The sequence below is a fragment of the Anopheles darlingi genome, chromosome 2 (assembly GCF_943734745.1).
Source record: "Anopheles darlingi chromosome 2, idAnoDarlMG_H_01, whole genome shotgun sequence".
Classification (NCBI taxonomy): Eukaryota; Metazoa; Arthropoda; class Insecta; order Diptera; family Culicidae; genus Anopheles; species Anopheles darlingi.
Window position 1 is genome coordinate 66,456,057 of NC_064874.1, and position 24,374 is coordinate 66,480,430.

Below are 24,374 nucleotides of genomic sequence, written 5' to 3' on the forward strand. Positions count from 1 at the left end.
CATTTCTTAGATATGTTCTCACTATTAACCAAATGCTCACTGTAAATGAATCATTTCTCTTTTATCTTCTCGTTTCTCGTGCCTTCCTTGCGCTCATCTGCCACATCACAACTCTCGTCCAAATACCATCGCATTACCATCGAATCTAATTTTCAATCAATACGGCTCGTAACGCGTTATAACTAACCGTGTACATATCGATGGTGGTTGGATCGTGTCCTGTCGTTAACATTCGACTTTTCGTTTTTCATCACCTATCACCGATGGACATCATGCTACTCATGCCGCTGTTGCTGCTGTACGGTGCTGTTACCTACGTTTCTGCCACTACTACTGCTAACACTGTTGCTACTATCATCTTATGCTAAAATCGAATGCCAAACAAACGAACGCCAATCTATGCGTCCACTGCAAAACGCAACCCATCGCTACAACACATTCGTCGCATGTTTCTCTGTAGGAAAATTTACGCTATCAAGTAGATTATGATTACAACTAATCAGCACACAACAGCAAACGTAACGCCAACAGGTTGAGCAATGCTACCGCAATATAAGGGAGCGCTATAGGGCTATCTGAATATCACGGGAAATTCAAGATAAATAGCAGGCATCGGTATTGCTGCGGAACGCTGTTTACTGTTATTGAATAGACACTGTAAATATGTACCTTTAAATCTACAAACTATTATTTAAACGAAGGTGATCAGAAATCGCGAGAATATTTACAAAATATTATGATTCAGTTCCCGCTGCTTATGTATCACATCTAGAATACATCACTCATACTAAATGTGTTCCATAGTAGAGAAAAGGCATGTGTCTCCTTGTCGAGGAGTAATGCAAGCCATTATTAATCACCTTTCTGTGCATATTTATGAATACATTTCAACATTAGTTCCATTGCAAAAATGCCATAAAGAAAGACTCGAAGCAATCTCATCCCTAGCCGTTGGCACTGGAGCATTATCTATGCTCTCTCAATAATGAAACCATGCTATAATCTATTGCCTATCCATAAAATCTAGCATGTTACTATTTAACAGCGCAACACAATATACTGCGACGATTTAATTTGCTGAAATTTTAAATAATCAGCACGCTAACCGAATGTTTACGGCCAATCAATATCATGGTTTTTACCGTTTGTTTTAGTCCTACTTTAAGGAAGTATGGCACCGTTGCCTGCTGTAAGTGTACATGCGCAGGATTGTTGAAATGCATGCGATAGTAGCGTGCTCAAGTGAGCAAGAGACAAGGAAACACGTGTGTGTGTCTGGTCGTCGATTGTCGAAACAATAAGTAATTTTAAGACACAGTTGTATGTAAAAAGTGAAAAAGTGTAAGGGCGTTACAAGAGAATGGTTTATCCAATCAGCAAACCTGTATTAATCCATATAAAAAGGTCCCATTAACATCATGTGCCCACGTGCGCCTATCAGTTACCACGGCACTTGATGTATATATCATAACGGTACTGTAAAATGGATGAGCCTTCCATCTAAACGCTGGAATGTACACGCGTGTTTGTGATTGATTTTTGCAGCATCACCAATCTTATCATCATAAACACTCTTGCTAGAAGTTTTGCTAGAGTTAAACTATATTCAATGTTATTGAACCATGTTGAACCATAACGGGATCGCAAATCAAAGTAGATAAACCAAAAACACAACCAATCGATAGACATAACCACAGAAGCCATAACAAATCATTTGCAGCATAAATTGTTCAGCCAAGAGCTTCGTATGCATATTGGCCGTAGATCCGCATTGCTGATATCATCCACATCATGCTATCGTTAGTCTACTGCAATCCATGAGCAGTATTTTTGGTTCAACGTAGGAACCGCTGCACCGTTGCTACTGTAATGAACGATGTGCGAATTTTGTTAGTTGTCTACCAGCATACTCTGAATTGTACCGGTGCCATCGTGCACAACTCTCATATATACATATGCCTCCTTAACACTAAGAACATCATAAGTCATTCCATCACGATAAGCAACTGCACCTGGTCAATGATGCATCGTATGGAATGCGTCTGTTAACCTATTGAGTAACTGATTGTGTTTAACAATCGCAAAATGCAATGTAACTGCAAGCCGAGCGGAAGAATGAACCAGAGAGGCCGCCGTATGGTTGCTATATAGATAGATAGTGAAACTCAAGTTTAGCCCGAAATCAAATGTAATTAAATAATCCGATCATCTAAATTAAACCGTCAATAGCAAGCACTGAAGCCGGAGTGTTGAAGGTGCAAGAAGGCCAAATGAGCGTATCAATTTATCACTAGATAAATTGTGTGTCATCTGTATTAAGAATGCCGTAGCCGCGAGTGTCACGTGTGCGTGAATCAAAAATGAGACGAAGAAACTATTCGTTTGATTTCAATATTCTTCCACTTTCAACACATAAGGCAGTTCAAAACTAAAGTTAGAAAGAAAAAAATCAAAACTCACTGTACATTGTATAACGCAAACCTATGGTAAACTAATATGTTCACTGTCACAGGAAGTCATCATATGTCGCTATCACTGGCATCATGATGAGCAGGCCAACACAACACAAACCCTCCGAGATGAAGGAATGAAAATGCCGCTGCAACAATAAGAAAAATATGCACATACAAAGGCATGATCGGATGGGAGATACTCTGATAACCAAAGCTCAATCTTCAGACCGAGAAAGATACGATAGGAAAAAGGCAGATTGTCCTGCCCCTACAGTTGAAGGGTTCTAGCATACACCGGTGTCGAGTAGCAATCGGAGCAATAGGCAAGATGATGGTTAGATTGACATTAGTAAGCGGATAATACAATTTAAAACAAAATATACATCTATATATACAACCAACCAAACCAACCAAACCAACCAACCAACAACAGTAACCCTGAGTAACCCTGAACAGTAACCTTGAGGGCAATAACAATCGGCGTTTGCAGCGGAAAGCAAAAATAACACGTACTAATAAAGAATTTCAAAGACGATTAACAATACAATCGAAACAATAAACGTTCTCTGCGACATACGATTTTTATGGTTCGTTCGGTGTCATCTTGTGCTATCTTTGTTGGTAGTAAAATGCAGCTTCTTACCTCTCCGCGGGTCTGTTATCTGTTCTGGTTCACTTATGGCATTTATGGAGGATAGGTTGTCCTACACGTTATCATTCTTTTACTGTACCTTCGCACCGCCTCATATACTTAGCTAACCCTCACCTTAGCATCTCTTCCTCATGACTTTCTGTTTTCTTTGTTTAAACTCCTTTCCTATGTCAATCCACTTGATAAAGGGAATCATTCAGGTCGTATTTTACATTTTGATTTCATTTGTTCATTTCATTACAGACATACCTTTAGGCCATCGAAACAACGTACTCTGCCATTTTTGGGCCGCTTGCGATGTATTTATTAGCTCTGAAATAAAGCATGGGTGAGGGTTGGCAATACTCATTCAGAAAGATTGAGATTGTAGCATAGGAGTACACGCGTTCAACAAATTTAATTCACAAGAAAACAGGAAAGTAATCTAGTTTAAGTTATCATTCATTTTAAACAAATCTTTATTTCAAATCGCAATTAACTCAAACGGAGGAAGCTAAACAATGGTGGCATCGAAGGGGGCTGGCTATCGCGAATGAAACATCCGACGACAAAATCCGAAATCATAGTGCATACTGCAAAGAGGAGAACGGAACTGATGACCGTCAAAGTCTCCCGGTTGCTCAGAAGGTTAGTTTTAGGCCGAGTGTTTTGTACATAAACGTGAGGATATCGGTAGATTCTTCAATTTTCTTCGCCGTCGGTTTACCCATGCCGTGGCCAGCCTTGCTATAGACACGCAGTAACAGCGGATTCCGTTGGTGCTCGCACCCATTGATGGCATGGTGGAGGGCGGCAACGAACTTGAGCGAGTGGAGCGGACTAACGCGATCATCGTGATCGGCAGTTAGCACGAGTGTCGCCGGATACTGTTCCTTCTCCGAGGTCGGCCGTCGCACGTTGTGTAGCGGAGAGTAACGCAGCAGGTTCTCAAAGTGATCCTTCTCATTAAGATCACCATAGTCGGAAACCCAGGCACGACCGATGGTGAACTTATGGAACCGGAGCATATCCATCACACTAGAAAGTAACACCGTAGTCGGGCGTAAATTAAAGGTAGATAAAGCGGATCGGTGATGACATTATCGCTTACCCGACTTGTGCAATGGCCGCGCCGAACAGATCCGGTCGCTGGTTAATGCACGCTCCGACCAACAGACCACCGTTGGAGCCACCCTGGATTGCTATCTTTTCGTGACGCGTGTAACCATGCTCTACCAGATACTGAGCGGCGTACTGGAAATCATCAAACACATTCTGCTTCTTGAGCAATCGGCCCGAGTTATGCCACCGCTCACCGTACTCTCTGAAAGGTAGAAGAACCAAAACCACACAGTGAAAGATGAAACCAGACCTGCGCGCTGCTTCTGATCAAGCTTGTCTGTAAACTCACCCTCCTCCGCGGATGTTGGGGTAGGCCAGAATACCATCGAACGAATCGATAAACACCAGGCCGGTAATGCTGAACGAGGGCTGCACGCATATGTTGAACCCACCGTACCCGTACAGCAGACAGGGTTTGTGTTCCTTTTCCTTCTGCTTTCGCTGCACGATAAACATCGGTACCTTCTCTCCGTCCTTGCTGTGATAGAAGATCTGCTCCACCGTGTACTGACTGTTGTCAAAGTCTTCGATTTTAACCTCACGGAAAATGGTCGGCTCAACGGTCGCCGTACTGTCGGCCGCAAAATCGTAATGATAGATTATGCCCGGCGTCAGGAACGAGACGAAGTGATAGAAGATTTCCGAATACTTTTTCTTCCCACTGAACCCAACGACCGTGCCGATTTCAAGCGGGAACTTCGAAACAAAACTACCGTCCGCAAGGCTGTGCACCTGGAGCAACGATTTGACGTCGTCGATGTAACCGAGCACGATCCGATCCTTGTTCACGCATGTCGTCCAATCGAGCACATTTTTCGGGTGCTCCGGTACAAGCGTTTTCCAGTTTTCCAACGATGGTTCGTTGAAATCGATATTCACGATCCGGTAGTTTGGAGCACCCTTGTTCGTGCGGAACGAAAAGATACTTCCCTCGTTGGTGACGTACTTCAAAGTAGAAGGAGATTATCGTTGAGTCGCGCATCAAACTTACTTCCGGTCTAGTAGCTCACTTACATCGTAATCACTGTCAAACTCCGTGACAACCTTCACAAAGTCCAACTTGCCCGACAGACCACCCGCCTGCTCCAGATTGCTAAAGTACAGCAGCATATCCTTGCAGCCCTTCATGATGAAAAGCATCAGATACTTGCCACAGTCCGATACCTCCGGCATCCTTAAATAAACCAGATCATTACGCTAAGGATTCTAGCGAAGCTGTACCGGGTGTCTCAGGGCACTAATGTACTTACAAGCGCCACGAAGGTTCTTCGGGAAACTCGGCAATCAACACATCCTTATCCTGCGAATCCCCCACCCGATGGTAATATAGCTTCTGATTCTCATTGGCCGCCGTCTCCGAACCGTCCGCTTTGCCATCCACGACCGGGTAGCGGGCATAGAAGAACCCCTTGTTATCCTTTGTCCAGGAGGCCGTCACGAATTTGGTATGTTCGATGGTTTCCGGGAAGTCTTCGCCGGTCTCCACGTTACGGATCTTCAGCTTCGTCCAATCCGAACCACTCTGACTCAACCCGTACGCGTACAGCTGTCCATCATCCGAGAAACGCGAACCAACGAGCGCGATCGTGCCATCCGTGGACAGTGTGTTCGGATCGAGAAACACTTTGGGTTCGCCTTTCAGACTATCCTGCACGTAAAGGACACTTGGGTTTTGGACCAAGAACGAAAAGAAAGGAATCATATTAATAACACCTCTACCACTAGACTAGCGCCACACTTACTCCTGGTTCTGGAGACCGGTGTTCATGAAGAAAAAGTACTTGTTCCCGTGCTTGAACGGGCACGAGTACTTCGGGTAGTTCCAGCGTTTTCGCAGCTTCTCGTTGAGCTTCTTCCACTCGGGGCAGGTGTCGAGGAACGGTTTCGAAATCTCATTCTGCCGCTCGACGTACTCACGCGTTTCCTTTGAGTCCGGATCCTCGAGCCAGCGGTACGGGTCCGCTATCTTCACTCCATGAAACTCATCCGCAACGGAATCATCCCGACGAGCCTCCGGGTACTGTGGGACCTTGTGACCCTCGGTACAGTCCGCTGCTGCTGTTGCGGCTTCCGGCATCGCAATTCGTCCAAACTTGATCGTTCGACGGAAAACACTAGACAACTGTGATGCTGAAAAGTTGAAAGAACACCGTAACCATGAACGAGGATAGCGACCGTCTGTTCCGAGAGAGCCGACTTTTTTGCTGCTTCACCTAGTTACGTGGTGGGCCGTTCGGTAGTTCCCGTTGTTGGCCTACTTCTGCCAACACTCTCACTTACCTCGAGTAACGGCGGTTGCTGCGTGTTGCCGGCTTAGAAGAAGTCTACCGCTATACAAGACCGCTATTCTGGAGGCAAGCATAAAATCCGGAACACTTTCCTTTTCACGACGCGCTGGGTGGTAGGAGAAGTAGGCGACAAGTGGCGAGAATCCGGGATCCTCAAACTCGGAACCGTGTTAATATGTGCTTTTTGATAAAGCGATGATAAAAAGAAGTGACTTTCAATTTCCAGCCGCGCTGACAAAACGATAAGGCCCTGCCGCACGGAGCGTAAACTCTAGCGTAAACGAAACAATTTAATGCCAAAACGTTTAGTTTTAACCCTTACACGCTGTCAATGTCAAAGATTTGACAGCGTCTAAGGGTTAAAATTAAACGTTTTGGCATTATTTTGTAAATTTACGCGTAAATTTACGCTTCGTGTGGCACGGGCCTTTGGCATGAATTTTTTCGTTTACGCTAGAGTTTACTGGGTCACCCTGTGCCAAAAAACGTGGTTTTTAGCGCAATAATAAACAGAAAGTGCTCCGGTTTTGTGCTCCGAATCGAAATCCGAATCATGGACGACGGAATATGCCGCATAAAGGCAGAGTAAGTATCTCGGAACGTTGTTGAAACACACAGCGGTTTAGCTTATTCCTCTTTTTTCGGCTTCATCAACAGATATCTTATTCCGCGCGCCGTTCCCGAAAAGCCGGCTGAAAATGCGGAACCAATCGTGCCGGTAGCAGCGGAGCAGGAACCTGAAAACAAACCGGTCGGAAATGACGACGGCCCACCGGCCGAGAAGAAGGGTCGGTACGAGAGCGAAGGAAAGAAGAAAAAGAACCGTGGCCAGAACAAGGGGCGGCAGCTACCGTTTAAGGAGGATGATTCGCTGCGCCTCTGCAAATCGTTGCTGGATGGTCCCCAAGAAGAGGGCAGCGGTAAAAAGTGTTCCAACCCCAACTGTCGCTACTCGCACGATCTCGGCCGGTTTCTACAGCTAAAGCCGAAGGACATCGGCGACAAGTGCTACATTTACTCCGTGAAAGGCTACTGTAACTTCGGCGTAACGTGTCGCTTCGCCGGTGCCCATTTGGATGAGCAGAATCGAAACATCTATCCCGCCGATCATAAGACGGCCGACGATTCGATGCTGGTTTCCACCTGGCTCAGTACAGGTAACATCGGTTTTATGTAGCCCTTGGGCGGAGTATTTCATTTTTTCGCTCTGCTGTTCTAGATCTTCAGCATATCCTACGCAAGAAGAAGTACAACTTCAACAAATCGACCAAAATTGTAAATAAGTTTGAAAAACTACAGCAGGAAGAGCGAGTGGAAAAGGCCAAGGCACCAACAGAGGAACCAGCAAATGGTAATGGTGAAACAACCATCTCGGAAGCGGTAGAGATAACGGGTGCGACCGAAACTCCAGCAGCAGTACCAATTGGTGCAGTAACGGACGAAGATCTGATCATTCTGCGTAGCGCGGAACGGAAACGGATCAATTTCCGCGACAAACTGTACCTTAGCCCACTGACAACGGTCGGCAATTTACCGTTCCGGCGCATCTGCAAAGAGTACGGTGTAGACATTACGTGCGGCGAGATGGCCTGTGCCATACCGATCATAAACGGTGCGATACAAGAGTGGGCCCTCACGAAACGCCACGCCAGCGAGGACCTGTTCGGGGTGCAGCTGTGTGGCCACAAGCCAAAGCTGGTAACGTACGCCGCGCAAATCATCGCCGAAAAGGCCGATGTCGATTTCATCGACCTCAACATTGGCTGTCCGATCGATTTGATCTTCAACCAGGGCGGTGGCAGTGCTCTCCTGCGGCGCCAGAACGTGCTCCAGGTGATGGTACAGAGCTGCTCGCGACTCTTGGCGGACTATGGAAAAGAGTTTACGGTCAAAACGCGTATTGGTATCTACAACAACAAACCGATCGCCCATGAGTTGGTGCCGCGTTTCGAGGAATGGGGTGCCAGCTTAATAACGATTCATGGGCGCACGAAAGAGCAACGCTACACGAAGCACGCCGATTGGGAGTTTGTGCAGCGTTGTGCCGCTCAAGCAAGTTCCGTTCCCGTCTACGGAAATGGAGATATTTATTGCTACAGCGACTACGAGTCCGCCAGGGAACGCTGTCCGAATGTAGGCGGTGTTATGGTGGGTCGTGGTGCGCTCATTAAACCGTGGGTGTTCCAGGAAATCAAGGAGCGTAAAAATCTGGACCCGTCCAGCAGCGAGCGGTTCGAGATGCTCAAACGCTACGTTAACTATGGACTCGAGCACTGGGGTAGCGATACGAAGGGTGTAGAGAATACGCGCCGCTTTCTGCTCGAGTGGCAATCGTTTCTGTATCGATACGTACCGTACGGGCTGCTGGAGCGGCCACCCCAACGCATCAATCAGCGACCGGAAGCGTTCCGAGGACGGGACGATCTAGAAACTCTCATGGCATCAGCAAACTGCAACGACTGGGTTAAGCTAAGGTGAGTATACCGGCGGTGTTACAGTTACAGAATCGTTGAACTAACTACATCGCCACTTCTTGATTTGCAGTGAAATGTTACTCGGACCCGTCCCAGAAGGGTTCAACTTTGTACCGAAGCATAAAGCCAATGCGTATTAATAAACCCAAGAGATTACGAAATTTACCACGATTGGCGGCGTCTATCGAACCGGTAAGGTAGGTATCAATGTACCTTACAGTCCTCGTAGTGTAAATTGTAATTCAACCCGCAAAATGTAAATAAATCGGATTTACCGAAACGGTTGATTGGAAGTCCTCCGTCAGCGATTGTTAGCATCTTGTACTCTACTCCTGACAATCTTTTGAACATATAAATATCACAAAGTATACTACGATACTAGTCACTCGGATTTGTTAGTTCAGTTTATATTAGAGGATACATTTTATTAAAAAAAGAAACAAACAGTAGATTCCAGTCTGGCTTCGCCAATTTTCCGCTTCCGTAGGTTACGCATTGCGCTACTTAATATAGCTAATCGCTTCTTCGACATCCAGCTTAGAGCCGAGATAAATCGGCGATCGCTGGTGGATGGACGTCGGCACAACATCCAATATTTCTAGATTCTTACCGGCGTACGCCTTACCGCCGGCTTGGGTCATCAGGTACGCCATCGGATTGCACTCGTACAGTAGGCGCAACTTTCCATTTTTCGACGCCGCCGTGGCCGGATAGATGAAGATTCCACCGTACTTGATCGTCCGGTGCACATCCGCCACCATACTGCCGACGTAACGGGCTCCGTACGGTTTACCCTTGGCCGGATCCTTTTTGTCCTGGATGTAGTTCCGTACCGATTCGTCCCAGGTGGAAGCGTAACCCTCGTTGATCGAGTAGATGTTGCCACGCTCCGGAATGCGCATATTGTAGTCGGTCAGCACAAACTCACCGATCGATGGATCGTACATGAAACCGTGCACACCGTTACCGAGACTGATGACGATCATTGTGGCCGATCCGTAGAGTGCGTATCCGGCCGCTACGATCTTGTTGCCCGGTTGCAGTGCATCCGCAACCGATGGTTCCGTGCTTTCGTTCGCCTGTCTGATGATCAAGAGCAGAGCAGAATGGTGATTAGTGCTGGATACGTAATGGACGCTACACGTTTCTACGGTGAGTCAGCCTTACTTGGTAATGGCAAAGATGGAACCGATCGACACGAGACAATCGATGTTGGAAGACCCGTCCAGCGGGTCGAACGATACGACGTACTTGCCCCGCTTGTCAGTCTCGATCTCGATTACGTTGTCATTCTCCTCCGATACCAGCAAACAGGTGGCGTACGATGATTTGAGCATGTTGATGAAGATTTCATTCGAAAGAACGTCCAGCTTCTTCACCTGCTCACCTTGCACGTTCGTGTCGCCCGAGATTCCTTGGCTGGAGGAGCATAATGAAGAAAGAATGATCGAATTAGTGGCTCCTCTCCATTAGTGATATCTTCTGTTTCTTCGGGTGAACGCTTACAGCTTGGCGATTCCTGCTTTGCGTACCGCTGAGCTGATGGCTTTGATAGCCGTCTGGATGCAGTTCAGCAGCTGGGACAGGTCACCGGTGGCATGTTTGTATTTTTTCTGCTCCTGTAGCACGAAGCGCGTTAGCGTCATGCAGTTGGAATCAAACGCCGGTCCTTGTTGTGTCATGATTTGTACCGATGCTGAATTAAAAAGAAGGTTAATTAGTTCTATAAGATGGAGTAACGAATAGCACACGATACCAGCGTGCTTATGTATCTACAAGCCATGCATACATATCCGACCAAGCAGTTAACGAAAAGGAATGCCTCACGATTAACACTACCTTGAATTTATAATATTCTAACATTTCATTTTTATCTTATTATGCATCAATTTCATTACTTTCTTTCATTTCGTTGAAGTAAATATTACAATGAGAAGAAGGTTCAACATTCGATGGATTAGAACGAGAAACAGCTTCAGACATGGGAAGGTTTAGAAACAGCAAATGAGAGTGTTGCAGGAAAGAACAGATTGGTCCGCATTTTGATCGAGTTTATAGTACTTCATGCTATAGACAAAGAGACAGAGAGATAGAGCGTGCTATTTGCAGCCAAAAATGCAATCGTTTCTCAAACCACATCAACATTACATTACGTACGATTTGCCATGATTGCTTTATGCGATGCCGCCGCCTTTGGAAGGGAATATCAAATAGATGTTTACATCATTACTTATCGAATGTAAAATATTTTATCATTGCAAGAGGACAATCAAGCCCATCTTTCCACCGCTAGTACACACAGTGACAGGGCAATTCCTTTGAACGCGCGATTTGATAGGATGGACCGTAAAGATAGAGAGCTAGATGGTGTTCATCAACGACCGATGATAACGCCGGTCTACTGGTTGCTTTGCTTTTTGCTTTTTTTTTGGTCGCTGGTCCTATTTTGGTTGTTCTCGACACACGCGTACACGCACACGACATCCGTGAATGCGGAGTGTCCGCGTAACAACACACGAAAGTCGAAAACAAGGCCACGGCCCTCCGATCAGCGGCGCTTGGGATTTGCTTTTCGTGCAATATCATGGGGTTCATCACACGGTCAAAGTCAAGTTTTCGGTGGGGCTCGTCCCGTTCGCCAGCATGGAGTCCACTGAAACCTGAACCGATAACAACTGCGTGATCTTCAAGTACAAGATTTTGGAAGAGAGATTTCAAGTACATATTTTCATACAATTTTAGACAAACGATTAAATATCGCAAATGCCATTGTATAAGGAATCAAATTGTGCTGTTGTTTGCTGGGATCCAAATTGTGTGTATAGTTTTTTTTATTCTTAAAACTGATAAGGGGTTGTGCTCTGTATAACACTCGCTGTGTGAAGCTATAGAAGGGTATTTCGGTGCAAATTCACAGCAGCACAAACGCCGTCACAGACATGATTTTGTTTGATCTCCTGTTTATCGGGGAGCCAAAACCATTCGCCACCAAAGTCGCTTGTGTGGCGACGAAAAAAAAACACCTAGAAACAGGAAACCGGTCACTGCGGTTTGGTTCGCGATCGTTGGCTTTCTTTATCACGCCAACCGCTTTCGAGGGTGAAAAGTTCAAGAAGACAAAAGCACTACGATAGTACGGTATGTTTGCTTGTTGGGGTTTGCTAAAAATACTGAACCAGAAGTAAGCGTTCCACAAAGCGGTTCTCCCATTCATCCCCAACCCTTGCTTAAATTCTCGCTTTCCGTACACCTTTTCGAACTTCCAACACTTCGTTTTGCGGAACTTTACTTACCTAAAACACGCACAAAACAAATTCTGTTAAACAACGGAGAACGAGGGTGGGAACACTAAATGCGCGTGGCAGCGATCGCGAATACTCTCGGACTCTAGCAGCAGACCGACCGGCTTAGTGTCTGGGCCCTTTCTGTCCCCACGATTGAACCGTTGCTCCGAGACACCAGTACGATCTGACGCCAGCTCCCCATCCTAATACTATCGAAACCAGCTTTGTGCGTGAGTGTGCTGCCACGCTAGACGTCTTTCGTAACCGAATGCATGCGTGCGATGGGCTTGGTAGACCCGGCTTATGTTTTGGACACGGCTACTTCTAACTATTAACAGATATTCTAGGGATTATCGGGCTGGTTACAAGTTTACACATACATTAGATTTCATATTACTTTTTTGTTCGATGTCCATTGATTCGTATGAGATGTTTTAAAACGGACCAATAATTATATTAAAAACGTATTGGTCTACTTTTCGTCCTTTCGCCCTTCAGCAGCAAAAGTGATGGAGCAGCTATTACGACATAAATGTTGGCCATGTGGAAAGCACATTACCACCATTAGACACGCGAGGTGACGTCGGTAGTCTACGCGATCACGATAGAAAGTTGCCGCATAGCCGGAGGTTTCGTACAGACGAAGTAAATCAACGAAGTAGTAGTGTGGTTCCCTCGCACACAAACCCAACTGATAAGAGATAAATCAGCCAGTCAAACGAAAGAAGACGCGGTTTCTAAGGGGCGAGCCCCTTCCGATCACCAAAATAGTCTTGGTGACGACGTAGCGAACCGTAACACCTTTCGCTTTCGTTTTAATAACGAGTTCTCGTTTCCCCAAAAGATAGGATGTGTTGGTGACTTCCTCTCTGGTACCGTAAACGATGGCTGGCTGTGGCAGAAAGCTGCGATCTCAAGGCGATGATAGCGATACGACACACGTATACGGGGTCGTGTGGTCCAGTTAGGAACAAACAGCCAAAACAAATCGGCTAGTGATGAGCTCGTGATATTGGACGCTCTATATAGAGACGCCAAACATTACCGTTGTTACCATGCATTACTGTGAAGAGCGTTTAACGATGCCATTGTAAAGATAACGGCTATCTCAAAATCCAATTCCAATATGGGACGCTTACGGGTGATCCTCGTAAATGGTTTCTCAATAGAATTAATGACACCCAAAGCCACCAAGGGAAGTTTAAATCTTTTAGATAGCAATTTATTTGTTTATATAAAATTATGCTAGCACAAACAAAATAACCTCGTTCTATTTGGCTTGTTAAACGCAACGTGTACTAGGCAAAGCAAAACAAAAAAGAACAAATAAAATTCGATAATCGAGCGGATCTTGCACGGTTTGAACACCTGCGCTTACACATCGAATCCGACCCAAGAAGCACTGCAATGCGTAGTTCTTGTATCACGTTTTAGGCGAAGCCAAACACTTGCTGGTGAGACTAATGGACCCTTTCTTTTCTAACCCGGCGCCGCGTACGTATCTACTGCTGTGTCGTTATTTTTTCGATTTACATACGATGCAGAACTCGATATTATACTTATCCGGCAGGCAGTGTCCATGAAAAAAGTGCTTGCAGTTGAACATGATAACATCCGTCCTTGAGTTGCTATCTGTGTGAGAAAGCAAGAGTAAATGAAGACACATGAAACATACATTGTCAATGCAGGCCCTTTTCCTCTGCACAGCGGTCTTACCTTTCACTATAAGATCCCTCCGGCAGACGCCACACGTGTGGTCGGTTGAGAGCGTCAGGGCGCCCTGCTGCGAATGTACCACCCGCTCGTGTAGGCTGAAATAGTCGGACACCAATATATCATGGCAACCCTCCTGGATGGCCACCTGTAAGCTGTACCCGCAGAGCATCTTAATAATCGAGCTCTTCAGACCGACGATCTCCTGGCCCGGCTGGATACGGTTTACCAGCAGCTCGGGATTGATGAAGCCAGCAACACTGTCGAGCAGCTTAGTCATTACGTGCGGTTTGTTGACCGATTCGTTGATCAGATCCTCCCACAGATCCATATCGTCGTGCTCTTTGCAGAAATCGATTGCCATCGACACGTCCTTAAGGTTGTGCAGTATGATCGTGAGGGCCTCCCGTGTACTGCCCATCTTTGCCAGCAGATACACCATTTCGGGATAGAAGAGCCGCTGCCGGCAGATATCGTACGCCTCCTGGATCGGGTAGTTGTTCGAGCGCCGCAGGAAGGGTAGCAACTTTTCCGGTTCGTAGTGCGCGTACAATGGTACCAGTTGCCGGTGAAACTTGCCACTAGTGTTGGTCTTATCGTACGCGTCCAGATACCGGAACAGGTACTGCTGGTCATTCTCGAGCTCACGCACCACCTCCTCCGGGGGAATGCTTTTCTGTTTCAAGAGCATCGAAATCGCCCGCTCACTATCCAGCTCTATCAACTGGACGATCGTATCTTTGATCATCCCGTACAGATCGTGCGTTGCAATCAGTTCGAACACATCCTTATGCTGCAACCTGGAAGTATAGAAAGAATGATGGTTATTAATATGTCCTCACTGTCGAGTTTTGCTGTATGCCAACTAATGCTTACTTCAGATACATCGTTAGTGCTTGATCGTATTCTCTTTCGTGGGAGTAAAGTATGGCTAGCGCTTCCAGCAGTAGGTTGGCGTCCTTTTTGTTAAAGTGATCGTTGATGGCATTGATAACTGCCTTGGTGTTGTACAGCGTCGGAGGCCATTCTTTCACCAGCCTCAGAAATCCGACTGGATCGAGTTGAAGATACTCGTACAGCACCATCTCGTAGACGTGCGGGTTGAGCTTGTTGGCCTCGTTGACCGGTATGTAGCTGCTGACCGAGCGGAGCTGTTTCACCTTCACGAACTTGTACACCTCCTCCTCCCACAGCTGCTTATCGGTCCCGAAGACACGCGTGCACATCTTGGCCGCCTCATCGTACTGCTGCAGTGACAGCAGATGGTCCAGGTAAAGGCGGGCTACGGTAATCAGGGAATACTTTCCACCGTGTTTCGTTATCACCTCCATCGCCTGTTCAAACTTTCTGCAACGGAAATCCAAGCAGGATTTGAATATGGATTGAATTTGAAATATTTCGCCGAGCGCGGCACACACGCACACTACGACATAAAGTTAACGTCAAATTGCTTTGCACACCCTTTTTTTTTAGAAAAAAAGTTGAAAGTAGACTTTTCCGGCCCGAAAGTGGTGTTTTGATTTTGAAAGTAGAGTTTTTTGGGCTGAAAGTAGTTTTAAAAATCGCTATAAATTCGCCGATTAACTCTTTTTCGATCGGAAAAAACGCCAATTGCTAGGGGATAACTGTCGGAATCGAAAAATACCAAAGAAACCCCTGGACAGAGTGTAAGGTTTGGATGAAACTACACAATGGACAGAGTGTAAGGTTTGGATGAAACTACGACGCCTGATGGCCTTCACACGGTATCAGCTGCACAAGCGGCACTGTGTTAGCGGGTACGTGCCGCTCGTCTGTGCCTTTCTGCTCGGTGTTCTACTAACGGCCCTGTTCGTCAACACCGGACCCACCTGTGCCCCGGTAGGCCGAGTGTACGATCCGGAAAACTCCTTCTTCCTCATCCTGCTCGTCATTACGGCACCGGAAAACTTTGAGCGCCGCACCACCATTCGCGAGACGTATCTGAATCTGCGACCGCGCCTCATCAACGAAAGCTACCAGGATGAGCTGATACACATCCCGCCCGTTAACGAGCGGGGCCAAGTGGAACCGGATTCGGTAGCTACGCAACGCAAGCTACTCAACAGCTTCCGTCTGTGGCGCGAAAAACCGATCAAGAACATAAAGGTGATCAACTTTAAAATCAAGCCTCTGTTCGCGATCGGCCTCGGGGAGCAGCCGAAAAACGTGCGGCGTGCCATCTACGAGGAGCAGCGCGTTTTCAGCGACATTCTCGAGCTGGAAAATCTGCACGATTCGTACGGCAATTTGACGACGAAGGTGCTCCGCAGTATGCAGCATATCGATGCGAAGTACGATTTCAAATATCTCGCCAAACTGGACGATGACACATACGTGAAGTTGGATCTGCTGGCCGAAGACTTGCTGAGCTACTACGAGAAGCTGCACCGTGAACGGTCGGTGTTACCTTCAGCTTCAACGGACGTGCCGACCGAACTGTACTGGGGTTACTTTCGGGGTGCGGCCACCATTCAGAAGCACGGGGCATGGCAGGAGCATGATTATACGCTCTGCGATCGGTACGGACCGTATGCACTCGGTGGAGGGTACGTACTATCGAAGGGTCTGGTATCCTACATCGCTACCAATGCCGATCGATTGAGCGCGTACCGGAGCGAGGATATCTCGGTCGGCACGTGGTTAGCACCATTCCGTAACATTCACCGGCGGCACGATGTACGTTTCGATACGGCCTGGAAAGCACGCGCCTGCCGGGACTACCATATACTGCTGCACAAGCGCAGCGCACACCACATGCGTGATCTCTACCGGGGCGAGCTGTGTACGCACGAGGAAGATGCACCGGCGGCGAGCAATGGGTCACCTACACCGCGGGAGTACTATTACGATTGGACACAGCCACCGAGCTCATGCTGCAAAACGGTGGTGTAAGCACATCAATCACTTCTCACACACCCGCCGCACGCGGCAAACAGGGTATCTCCAAGTGCAACGATGAACGGTATTCGCCTATAAAGGGGGCCACATAATCTTAAGCAAACCAGCGCCAAATCTTAAATGCGGCACGAGAGTCACCCAATCGCACGCCCCACACGTGACAATTGCAATGGACTTAGGGGTCGCTTGGAGCAATAAATTATTTCTACAAAAACCAGCCCATGGCCGGATTTCGGTCTGCGTTAGCATAGCGTTACTCACCCATGCTCTATGAGCCACTGCACGCGATCGTCCGTTTCGTAGAGATTCGCAACAACGACGTCCTTCGGCGAGACGATAAAATACTGATTCTCGTCTATCAGACAATCGAGATGATAATCGTCGCACTTGTACTCCTCATACCTGCAACGAGCATAGAATTGGCATAAATTGTTGTCCTTTGCAGATCATCATAGAATGAATGGGATGTCTAGTTACCCTCGCATCGATAAGCTGTCGGTGCAGATCTCGATGTAATCGCTCGCGTTGTACTGCAGTACGCACAGAATCGGCCGTAGCGCTTTGTTGGTTTCGGAGTCACGATCCTTCGAGTAGCCAAGTATCACCAGCTGGTTGCTTTCGAGTGGTGCTATGCCGCAAATGTAGAAATCGGTCTGGAATGTGGACACTGCGCGAACGAGGGAATGATACATGAACAACGTTCATTTACTGGGGATGCCAGCGGACTTACTCGGATCAACGATATGCGCCGGTAGGTTGCGGGTTGAAACTTCGACCGCATTTCGCTTGCGTATAACGCATATCCTCACCGTGTCGACCCAACCGATGAGTAGCGTCGTAGGGTTAGACCAATTCAAATTACACCTATAATCACTGAGCTTCCCGCTAGAACGATGGACATGTTTTTCATTCCACCAAATGCAACGCTATAGATGGGAGTAGTACGTGGCAATGATGCTTACCCTCTCGGTTCTTCCCATTGAATGAAGCCTAGCGAACACTTTTCGTTTAGATCGTAAACATGGATACCTAGGGTGCTGGCCCACGCTACGAACTGCCCATTCCACTTGATGGCCGTCACTTGACCCTCGGAGTGGCTCAGAACGGTTGATTTCAGTCCCTTGATGAAGGTTCTTTCGTACAGTACCAATTTGCTGTCTCCTAAAATGGCACAAGCGTATAGGTATGTGGGTGAGGTTTTGTGAAAACATTTTGTAGACTAAGATCCTTTACCTATGATAAACTTTCGACCGGATCCGGAACGATAGTGGCTTGGATCCAGCTCGACGGCTTTCACGATTTTGCCCGTGCTGAGTTGCTGATTGTTTTCGTCCGAGTAGAGGCCACTGATCATCACTTTACCGTCATCGGAGCAGGTGGCTATGTGCTCCCCTTTGCTATCTACCGATATACTGTTCACTGAGAGGAGGTGCACGTTATCCTTCACATTCACCATCGTGTGTACGCTGTTACCCTGATGGTCCAGCATGTGTATTCGTCCCCAGTGCGTGCCGAGACAGAGAAACTACAAAAGACACGTGATAAGACCGCTTTATCGGGATTACTCATCGAATGTTCCATTTAATACAGACCCTCGGGTGTACGGCTATGCAGCTGATTGCCTCTTCGCTGAGTATGTTCTTCAGGTCGTTCGAGAGCCGCACATATTTCAGCTTCGGTTCCACCTCATCTTCCGTCAGGCTGTACGAGTCGGCCGACGTTGGATCATGCTGTAATGTGTGAACAGTTGGCCCATTAATGGTCACGTTAGTATTATCAAAAAGTTCCGAAAACACCCCACCGTTTCGCCCATCTTCTCGCAGGACACTCAGCAAACGACTCGAAAACCCTTTCCCCAGCTCTTCGCGAGCAGCTGGATGTGCGAGTTTCCGCTGGATGGTACACTACAAAGGAACTAGAATGCGGCCGGATCCCGTCAAGGTCCTTAGGAATCATGGAATTCAACCGAGACGCGGATTAAGGCGTGAGTAAGTTGCCTTTTGCCTTTTTTGTTGTTTTGTTCGTCTTCTCCTCCCCCTCTTTTCCCCCTTCCCACCCCCTCATTTGACAGTTCGGTTTGTTTTGAAACTGCCCACCAGTTGACAGCTCGCGAAGTGTTAAGCCTGCCACACACGGCATGCGTTATTTGCGTTATTTGCGCGGTTGCGAACTCCTTTCTGCCCTGCAGCCATCGGATTACACTCATCATCTCGGTAGAAAGTGCACTGGTAGTCCATTTCCAAGGACTCGACGATGTATGATTCGAGTTTGGCGTAATTTTTGATACACTAGCGTCGAAATCGCGGGTAGCTTGCTTCTAAACTGGATAGGAGAGCGTAACGACGGGAAACAACAGTTTACAGAGTAATCCAAAATATGGATGAATATACCAGTGATTGTTTTTTGGATTCGAGCCATTACATCAGTTGAAGAAAGTAGAATTCCCAAGCGCAGTAGAAGCAGCGATTAGCCGTGGCCACACGGAGCGAAAATTTGCGCGCAAATTTACAAATTAATAGCCGTGGCCACACGGAGCGAAAATTTGCGCGCAAATTTGCACATTAATGCCAAAATGTTTTCGCTTCGATATGTTTACATGGCCGGGTTGAGGAAATTAAAATTGTTTTTTTGAAGAAAAGGATTGAATACACCAGCAATGATCACTCACTGTCGATGTAAACCACAAAAAGAACATATTGTGAGCCCTACCGTTTGCAAAAAGCTTTTACGCTAGGTTTTACGTTCCACGGACCAATAATCGTTTGACAGCATGTAAACGGCAAGCGTAAACGTTTTGGCATTAATTTTTTCGTTTGCGCTAGAGTTTTCGCCCCGTGTGGCCACGGCTAATGCCAAATCGTTTACGCTTCGATATGTTTACGTGGCCGGGTTGAGGAAATTAAAATCGTTTTGTGGAAGAAAAGGATTGAACACACTAGCAATGATCACTATCTATCAATGTAAACCACAAATAGAACATATTGCGAGCCCTTCCGTTTGCAAACAGTTTTTACTCTAGGTTTTACGCTCCACGGACCTATAATCGTTTGACAGCATGTAAACGGCAAGCGTAAATGTTTTGGCATTAATTTTTTCGTTTGCGCTAGAGTTTTCGCCCCGTGTGGCCACGGCTATTAACGCAATTCGTAAATCCATAAAGGGTGGCAACGTGAAAGTGATACACTTATTCCAGGCACCCCTGTACTAATTCGGACAGCTATAATTCAGATCTTGGTTTACAATTTGAAAAAGCAGCATTTTTACTGCTAAGTTTGAGTGTTGTTCACCCAAAAATTGTAATAGGTTCTTGTAGAGAAAAAAACAGAATGTTGTATCTTCAAAACCTCACCACAAATAAGAGGAAAGCAGTTACATCTGAATTTGAGTAGATTATGCGGGTAGAGAACTATCAAATGATTCAAATATAGTGATATGGTTATCCCCAAATAGAAACCGGGGTAAAACGGACTGTACGATCTCTAACGACAATAAATGGATCGTATACGACGAAATCCGGAACGATCGGGAAGAAAAATGGCGCATGGCATGAAAATGAGTCACACCTGCATGCCAAACGTAATAAATAGGACCTCAGATATAGTCCTTGCAAGAAGCGGAGGATTCATGGGTTGTCTCGCAAAAGGTTGCCGACAAGTTTGCTAGATCTCGGATGCTGCTGAAGACGCACGCTGCTCACAACATATTTTTTTCAGACGACAACAAAAGACTTTGGAGGCAAATTTGAACAAGCAAAATGATTGCGTGCATAGTGTATCTTTTCGCGGTATTCCAACCGATAAAAAAGGTGCGGAGCGATATCAAAATGGGGGGCGCCATATTAAAGGAAAGAAAGCTCCCACTGTTATTCGTTGATAAAGGCGTAAAAATCCACGAAAAATATTATTTGGAGTTCGTTCTCATGCTCCAATTGATTCCTTGTGCGTAGAAAATATAAGGAAAAATAGATTTTTGTTTCCAACAGGCTTCAACACCTGCGCATAAGGCATTGACTGTTCAGACATGGTGAGCGCCAAATTTACCATGTTTTGTAAGCTGGCTGTATGTATGGCTCTTATCGTCTTCAGATTTAAACCCTTTCGATTTCTAAGTATGGAGATACATGCTAGGGAAGCTGGTTTGACACAAAGAATATGACTTCAAACGTTAAAAAGCGGTTTGTAAAAATTTGAGACGAAATGCCGAAGGAAGTCGTCCGTGCGGCGTGCAATAGTTTTGGAAAGCGATTGTGGGCTGGAATAAAAAAATAAGGGGAAAGAATTGAAATGAATCGATCAAATTGAAACTATAGCAATAGAACATTGTGTTAAAAATAAGAAATACGTGAAAAATTACATAGTTTCCATTTTATGACAAAATTTAAGTGTATCACTTTCACTTTGCCACTCTGTAAATCCTCAATGAATAGACACGACATTCTAGAAGCGCATACTTATTTCCTATTTGTTCTAATATTTTTCAGTGACATAAGTACGAGAGTTGGTGCCACAAATTAAACGATTGATGATGATGATAATGAAAGATGCGTCTGATGATAGACCTGTGATTTAACGACCTGTGGCATGTTACTTTTTTAACCAGATTTCGAATTTATATTCAGTAAGATACCATCTTGTCCAAATTAACGATTCAAATTAAGAATTCATTGACAAAAATGGAGGGCTGTTTACGCCCGCCACTGTCCATCCAGAAAGTCATCAGGCCACCACGACGGTAGTTGCTAAGGTCAAGTTCGTCTGGCGAGGACGATTCGCACGACATGCAGCAGCAAACGCTTCTGCTGGAGCTTATCTGTAGCGATTGTGGATGGTAACCACCCCACCTTTCCTTCTATGGCGTCGGCGTAAGTCCTACGGCCGAGAGAACCATGCTGCTGACCGGTTTGCAGTGCTGTCCGTGCTCCCGTGGCTACAGCTGAGCTCTTTAAAGCAACGTCACGGAGGCTGCAGATGATCTTCATCCAGTGGCGGACAACTGATAACAGGGAACGTACACGCTGCTTCAGTTTCGCTATGTCGTGGCCCGTGATTCGTGGAGCGTGGAGGTGGTGCGTTCAGTACTTTTGCAAGCAGTCTTCCTGCTGATTAATATGATAATAATGCACACCCATCGCATGATTCGTTCATGCCACCAATTGGCCAATGTTAAGAGCGTGTTTTGTATTCTGTCGGAGGATGATGCAGATTATAAAGGTTTTTTTTCGCCAGAGACAGCCGTTCAAGCCCGCGACAATCGAGTGGGGCGTAAACGATAGTACACAATGATAAAGTGACACCTCTTTCTCAATGAGCAGCTTCTTTGTTAGTGGAGACACCATAATGTGTCTTGAAGGCCGCACGATCAAATGGTCTGACTTACAGTCTCATCCAGCCTACGGGGTCAACGAATGGATTTTTAGCTTCACACTCAGCTTGTCGACACTCGATCAAATTAATGTACAACAGGATAGCTAGCATAATAGTTATTTGATAGGTTTGATAATATTGGATATGGATAGACAAAAACTGAACAATACTTTAAACTGTGAGCATGATGGGAGATCCCGGTACGATCCGGCACTACTCGTGCGATATGGAGACGTCGGTGAAGATCCTTGCTGCATTCTTGGGGCTCTGGCATGAATGAGAAACTCTCTTGGAAAATGAATGTAATGCTTTATGACTGCCAACATAGCGATAGTTTGCTTTCCATCGGCTTTGGACCTTTGGAATCATCCATTGCACTACGTCTCGATTAAGGCGCGTATAAACATTTCCTCTGACGTAGCCTAGGCGCATGACGTGGGAGAGATAATCATGGGATCTTCCTCGGCGGACAAGTAAAAGTCACATTGAATCGTTCGGCAGCTATGGGTGTTGGAAAGGTGGCACATTGACTAGGAACATGTTGGATGTGGTGTTGATAAGGCTTTTTATTATTATTATCATGTTTCAAACAGCATTTCAATTGGTAGATCAGATAGATTCCTAGGTACCTCATGTGACGCTACTAGCGATTGAATGAATAAGGTACGCGCGCACTCGTCTACGGTAGAGTCACTTAGATCTCCATCCATCCATCTACCTTTGCTCATTTCGCAGAAAATGGCATGCTATAAACCAAAGTAATTAGCAGCTCTCTGCTTTTTGCTCACTAACTAAATTGCACTTAAATTTTACTAGTGCAATCAAGCTGCATACTAACATCAAAGTAAATTAAGCACATGTTGGTGTCTGATTTAAAGTGATGTTTTTTTGTAACCTGTTTCCCTCCTAGGCCAGTCTACTGGAGGCTCATTTACTGCACCACCAGAAGCGGCAACAAGGGTTGACATTGAACTTGAATTCGCGCTCGCACCGTTACCGTGTTCCGCTGGCTCTCGCGCCGAAACTCTCTCGAGCCGGAGGTTTGTTTATATTGTCTCAATGCTACGGACCGCGGCCGGTGCATTTCGGCTTGCTCGCAGCTCACCGGAGAACGTATCTCGATCTGATGGTAAGTTGGTCCACGATGACATCAGATCAACGGGAAACCTGCTGTTAATGTTTTGCGAAGCTCGCACAAACCTATCGGCCCCAATTTATCTCTCTGCATCTCTTGCCGGCGAGCCCTCGCTCCCTTGTTCGCCGGCGAGAGAGAGAGCTTCTTCCTGATTGGATACTGCGAGTGGTCTGACATCGGGCCACTAATACCCATGCGTTGCCAAAACACGCCACGCGCTCTCCCGTCAACCCTTTCGCCAACATATGATTGGCGTACCGTCTTTCTTACTCCCTCCTGCGGGTCACTGTTTTCCGTTTCAGTCACGCATACGCGTGCTTTCATGTCTGGGAATCTCCTCTGCGATGAAAGTTCAACTCTTGTCTGCCATCGAGTCACTTTTGACGTCATTGCTTAACTTTTGGGGACACACCAAGCGCCGTGGATTATTAGATATGTTCACCGCTTTCGGGGGTAGTCCTTTGATTTGTCGTACGCTTGCGACACATCCGATTGTCTATGTTGTGCCGATGGCCGGGCATGTTTTGGATGGAAGAGGGACACTCGCGCATCGTATGATTCACGGGCGTGTGCACGGTTCTTAAACAATTCAGTGAAGACTAAAATTGTTTTGCTAATTTAGGATTATTCGTTCACTTCGTTGACGAATGCTTATTAGTAATCTGGATGTGTGCTGTGTTTATCGATATGTAGTGAAGGATCGATGTTGTGCAACTTACATGATCTGTAAAATAATGCAAAATCAACCCCAGGGGGTCTCTAGGACGATTGGAAGCCCCTTTTCGAAGCGTTATGCACCGCCGGCTTTGCGCTCTCGCTTTGGCACGGCCGGTTTGTCGCGTGGATATCGTACGATTCCGCTTCCATTCTCCCCACCTTCCCCTCAACAGACGCGTTTCTGGAAAAGAGAGCAAATTGTTGTTAGGAAGAGAGAGAAGCGGCTTGTTTCTTCTTTCTTTTCTTGGTCGCTTGCAAAATCAGCAGATTTTCAT

General features: G+C 46.3%; 5 protein-coding genes across 15 annotated transcripts in view; 3 read left to right on the forward strand and 2 right to left on the reverse strand.

The window, feature by feature from the left end:
* Positions 1-3,555, forward strand: part of LOC125949805 (phosphatidylinositol 4-phosphate 5-kinase type-1 gamma) — a 43,632-nt gene extending 40,077 nt beyond the window's left edge. For 8 of the 11 annotated variants that reach the window (XM_049677166.1, XM_049677165.1, XM_049677164.1 and 5 more), the window contains one exon: positions 1-440. This exon is cut by the window's left edge and continues 2,044 nt beyond it. Coding sequence is in view for 3 of the 11 variants with exons in the window: in XM_049677170.1 (XP_049533127.1) it covers positions 483-536 (54 nt within the window). In the remaining 8 variants the exon portion in view is untranslated. Of the gene's footprint in view, positions 441-460; positions 795-3,348 lie in introns of those variants that run through there. The other 3 variants (XM_049677172.1, XM_049677171.1, XM_049677170.1) reach the window with 3 other exon arrangements.
* Positions 3,556-3,561: 6 nt separating this feature from the next.
* LOC125949807 (prolyl endopeptidase) lies at positions 3,562-6,736 on the reverse strand. Its single transcript, XM_049677173.1, has 7 exons — positions 6,487-6,736; positions 5,949-6,336; positions 5,457-5,870; positions 5,221-5,380; positions 4,496-5,151; positions 4,196-4,408; positions 3,562-4,122 (listed from the first exon to the last, which is right to left on the reverse strand). Exons 1-7 carry the CDS (start codon positions 6,566-6,568, stop codon positions 3,726-3,728), a joined length of 2,310 nt encoding a protein of 769 aa, XP_049533130.1. The 5' UTR covers positions 6,569-6,736; the 3' UTR covers positions 3,562-3,725.
* Positions 6,737-6,979: 243 nt separating this feature from the next.
* Positions 6,980-9,307, forward strand: LOC125948809 (tRNA-dihydrouridine(47) synthase [NAD(P)(+)]-like). Its single transcript, XM_049675246.1, has 4 exons — positions 6,980-7,079; positions 7,152-7,651; positions 7,714-8,968; positions 9,039-9,307. The coding sequence occupies exons 1-4, from the start codon at positions 7,048-7,050 to the stop codon at positions 9,106-9,108; spliced, it is 1,857 nt and encodes a 618-aa protein (XP_049531203.1). The 5' UTR covers positions 6,980-7,047; the 3' UTR covers positions 9,109-9,307.
* A 60-nt stretch (positions 9,308-9,367) lies between these two features.
* Positions 9,368-18,902, reverse strand: LOC125948812 (vacuolar protein sorting-associated protein 41 homolog). Its single transcript, XM_049675250.1, is given in 16 exon segments — positions 9,368-10,051; positions 10,136-10,387; positions 10,475-10,664; positions 11,126-11,159; positions 12,316-12,358; positions 12,360-12,499; positions 13,790-13,884; positions 13,969-14,765; positions 14,842-15,312; positions 17,146-17,286; positions 17,362-17,551; positions 17,615-17,769; positions 17,847-18,045; positions 18,118-18,409; positions 18,477-18,614; positions 18,686-18,902. Coding segments are annotated over 16 exon segments (3,732 nt in total). The 5' UTR covers positions 18,698-18,902; the 3' UTR covers positions 9,368-9,468.
* On the forward strand, positions 15,458-17,128 carry LOC125948810 (beta-1,3-galactosyltransferase 6). Its single transcript, XM_049675247.1, has one exon. It carries the CDS (start codon positions 15,679-15,681, stop codon positions 16,876-16,878), a length of 1,200 nt encoding a protein of 399 aa, XP_049531204.1. The 5' UTR covers positions 15,458-15,678; the 3' UTR covers positions 16,879-17,128.
* Positions 18,903-24,374: the final 5,472 nt, after the last annotated feature.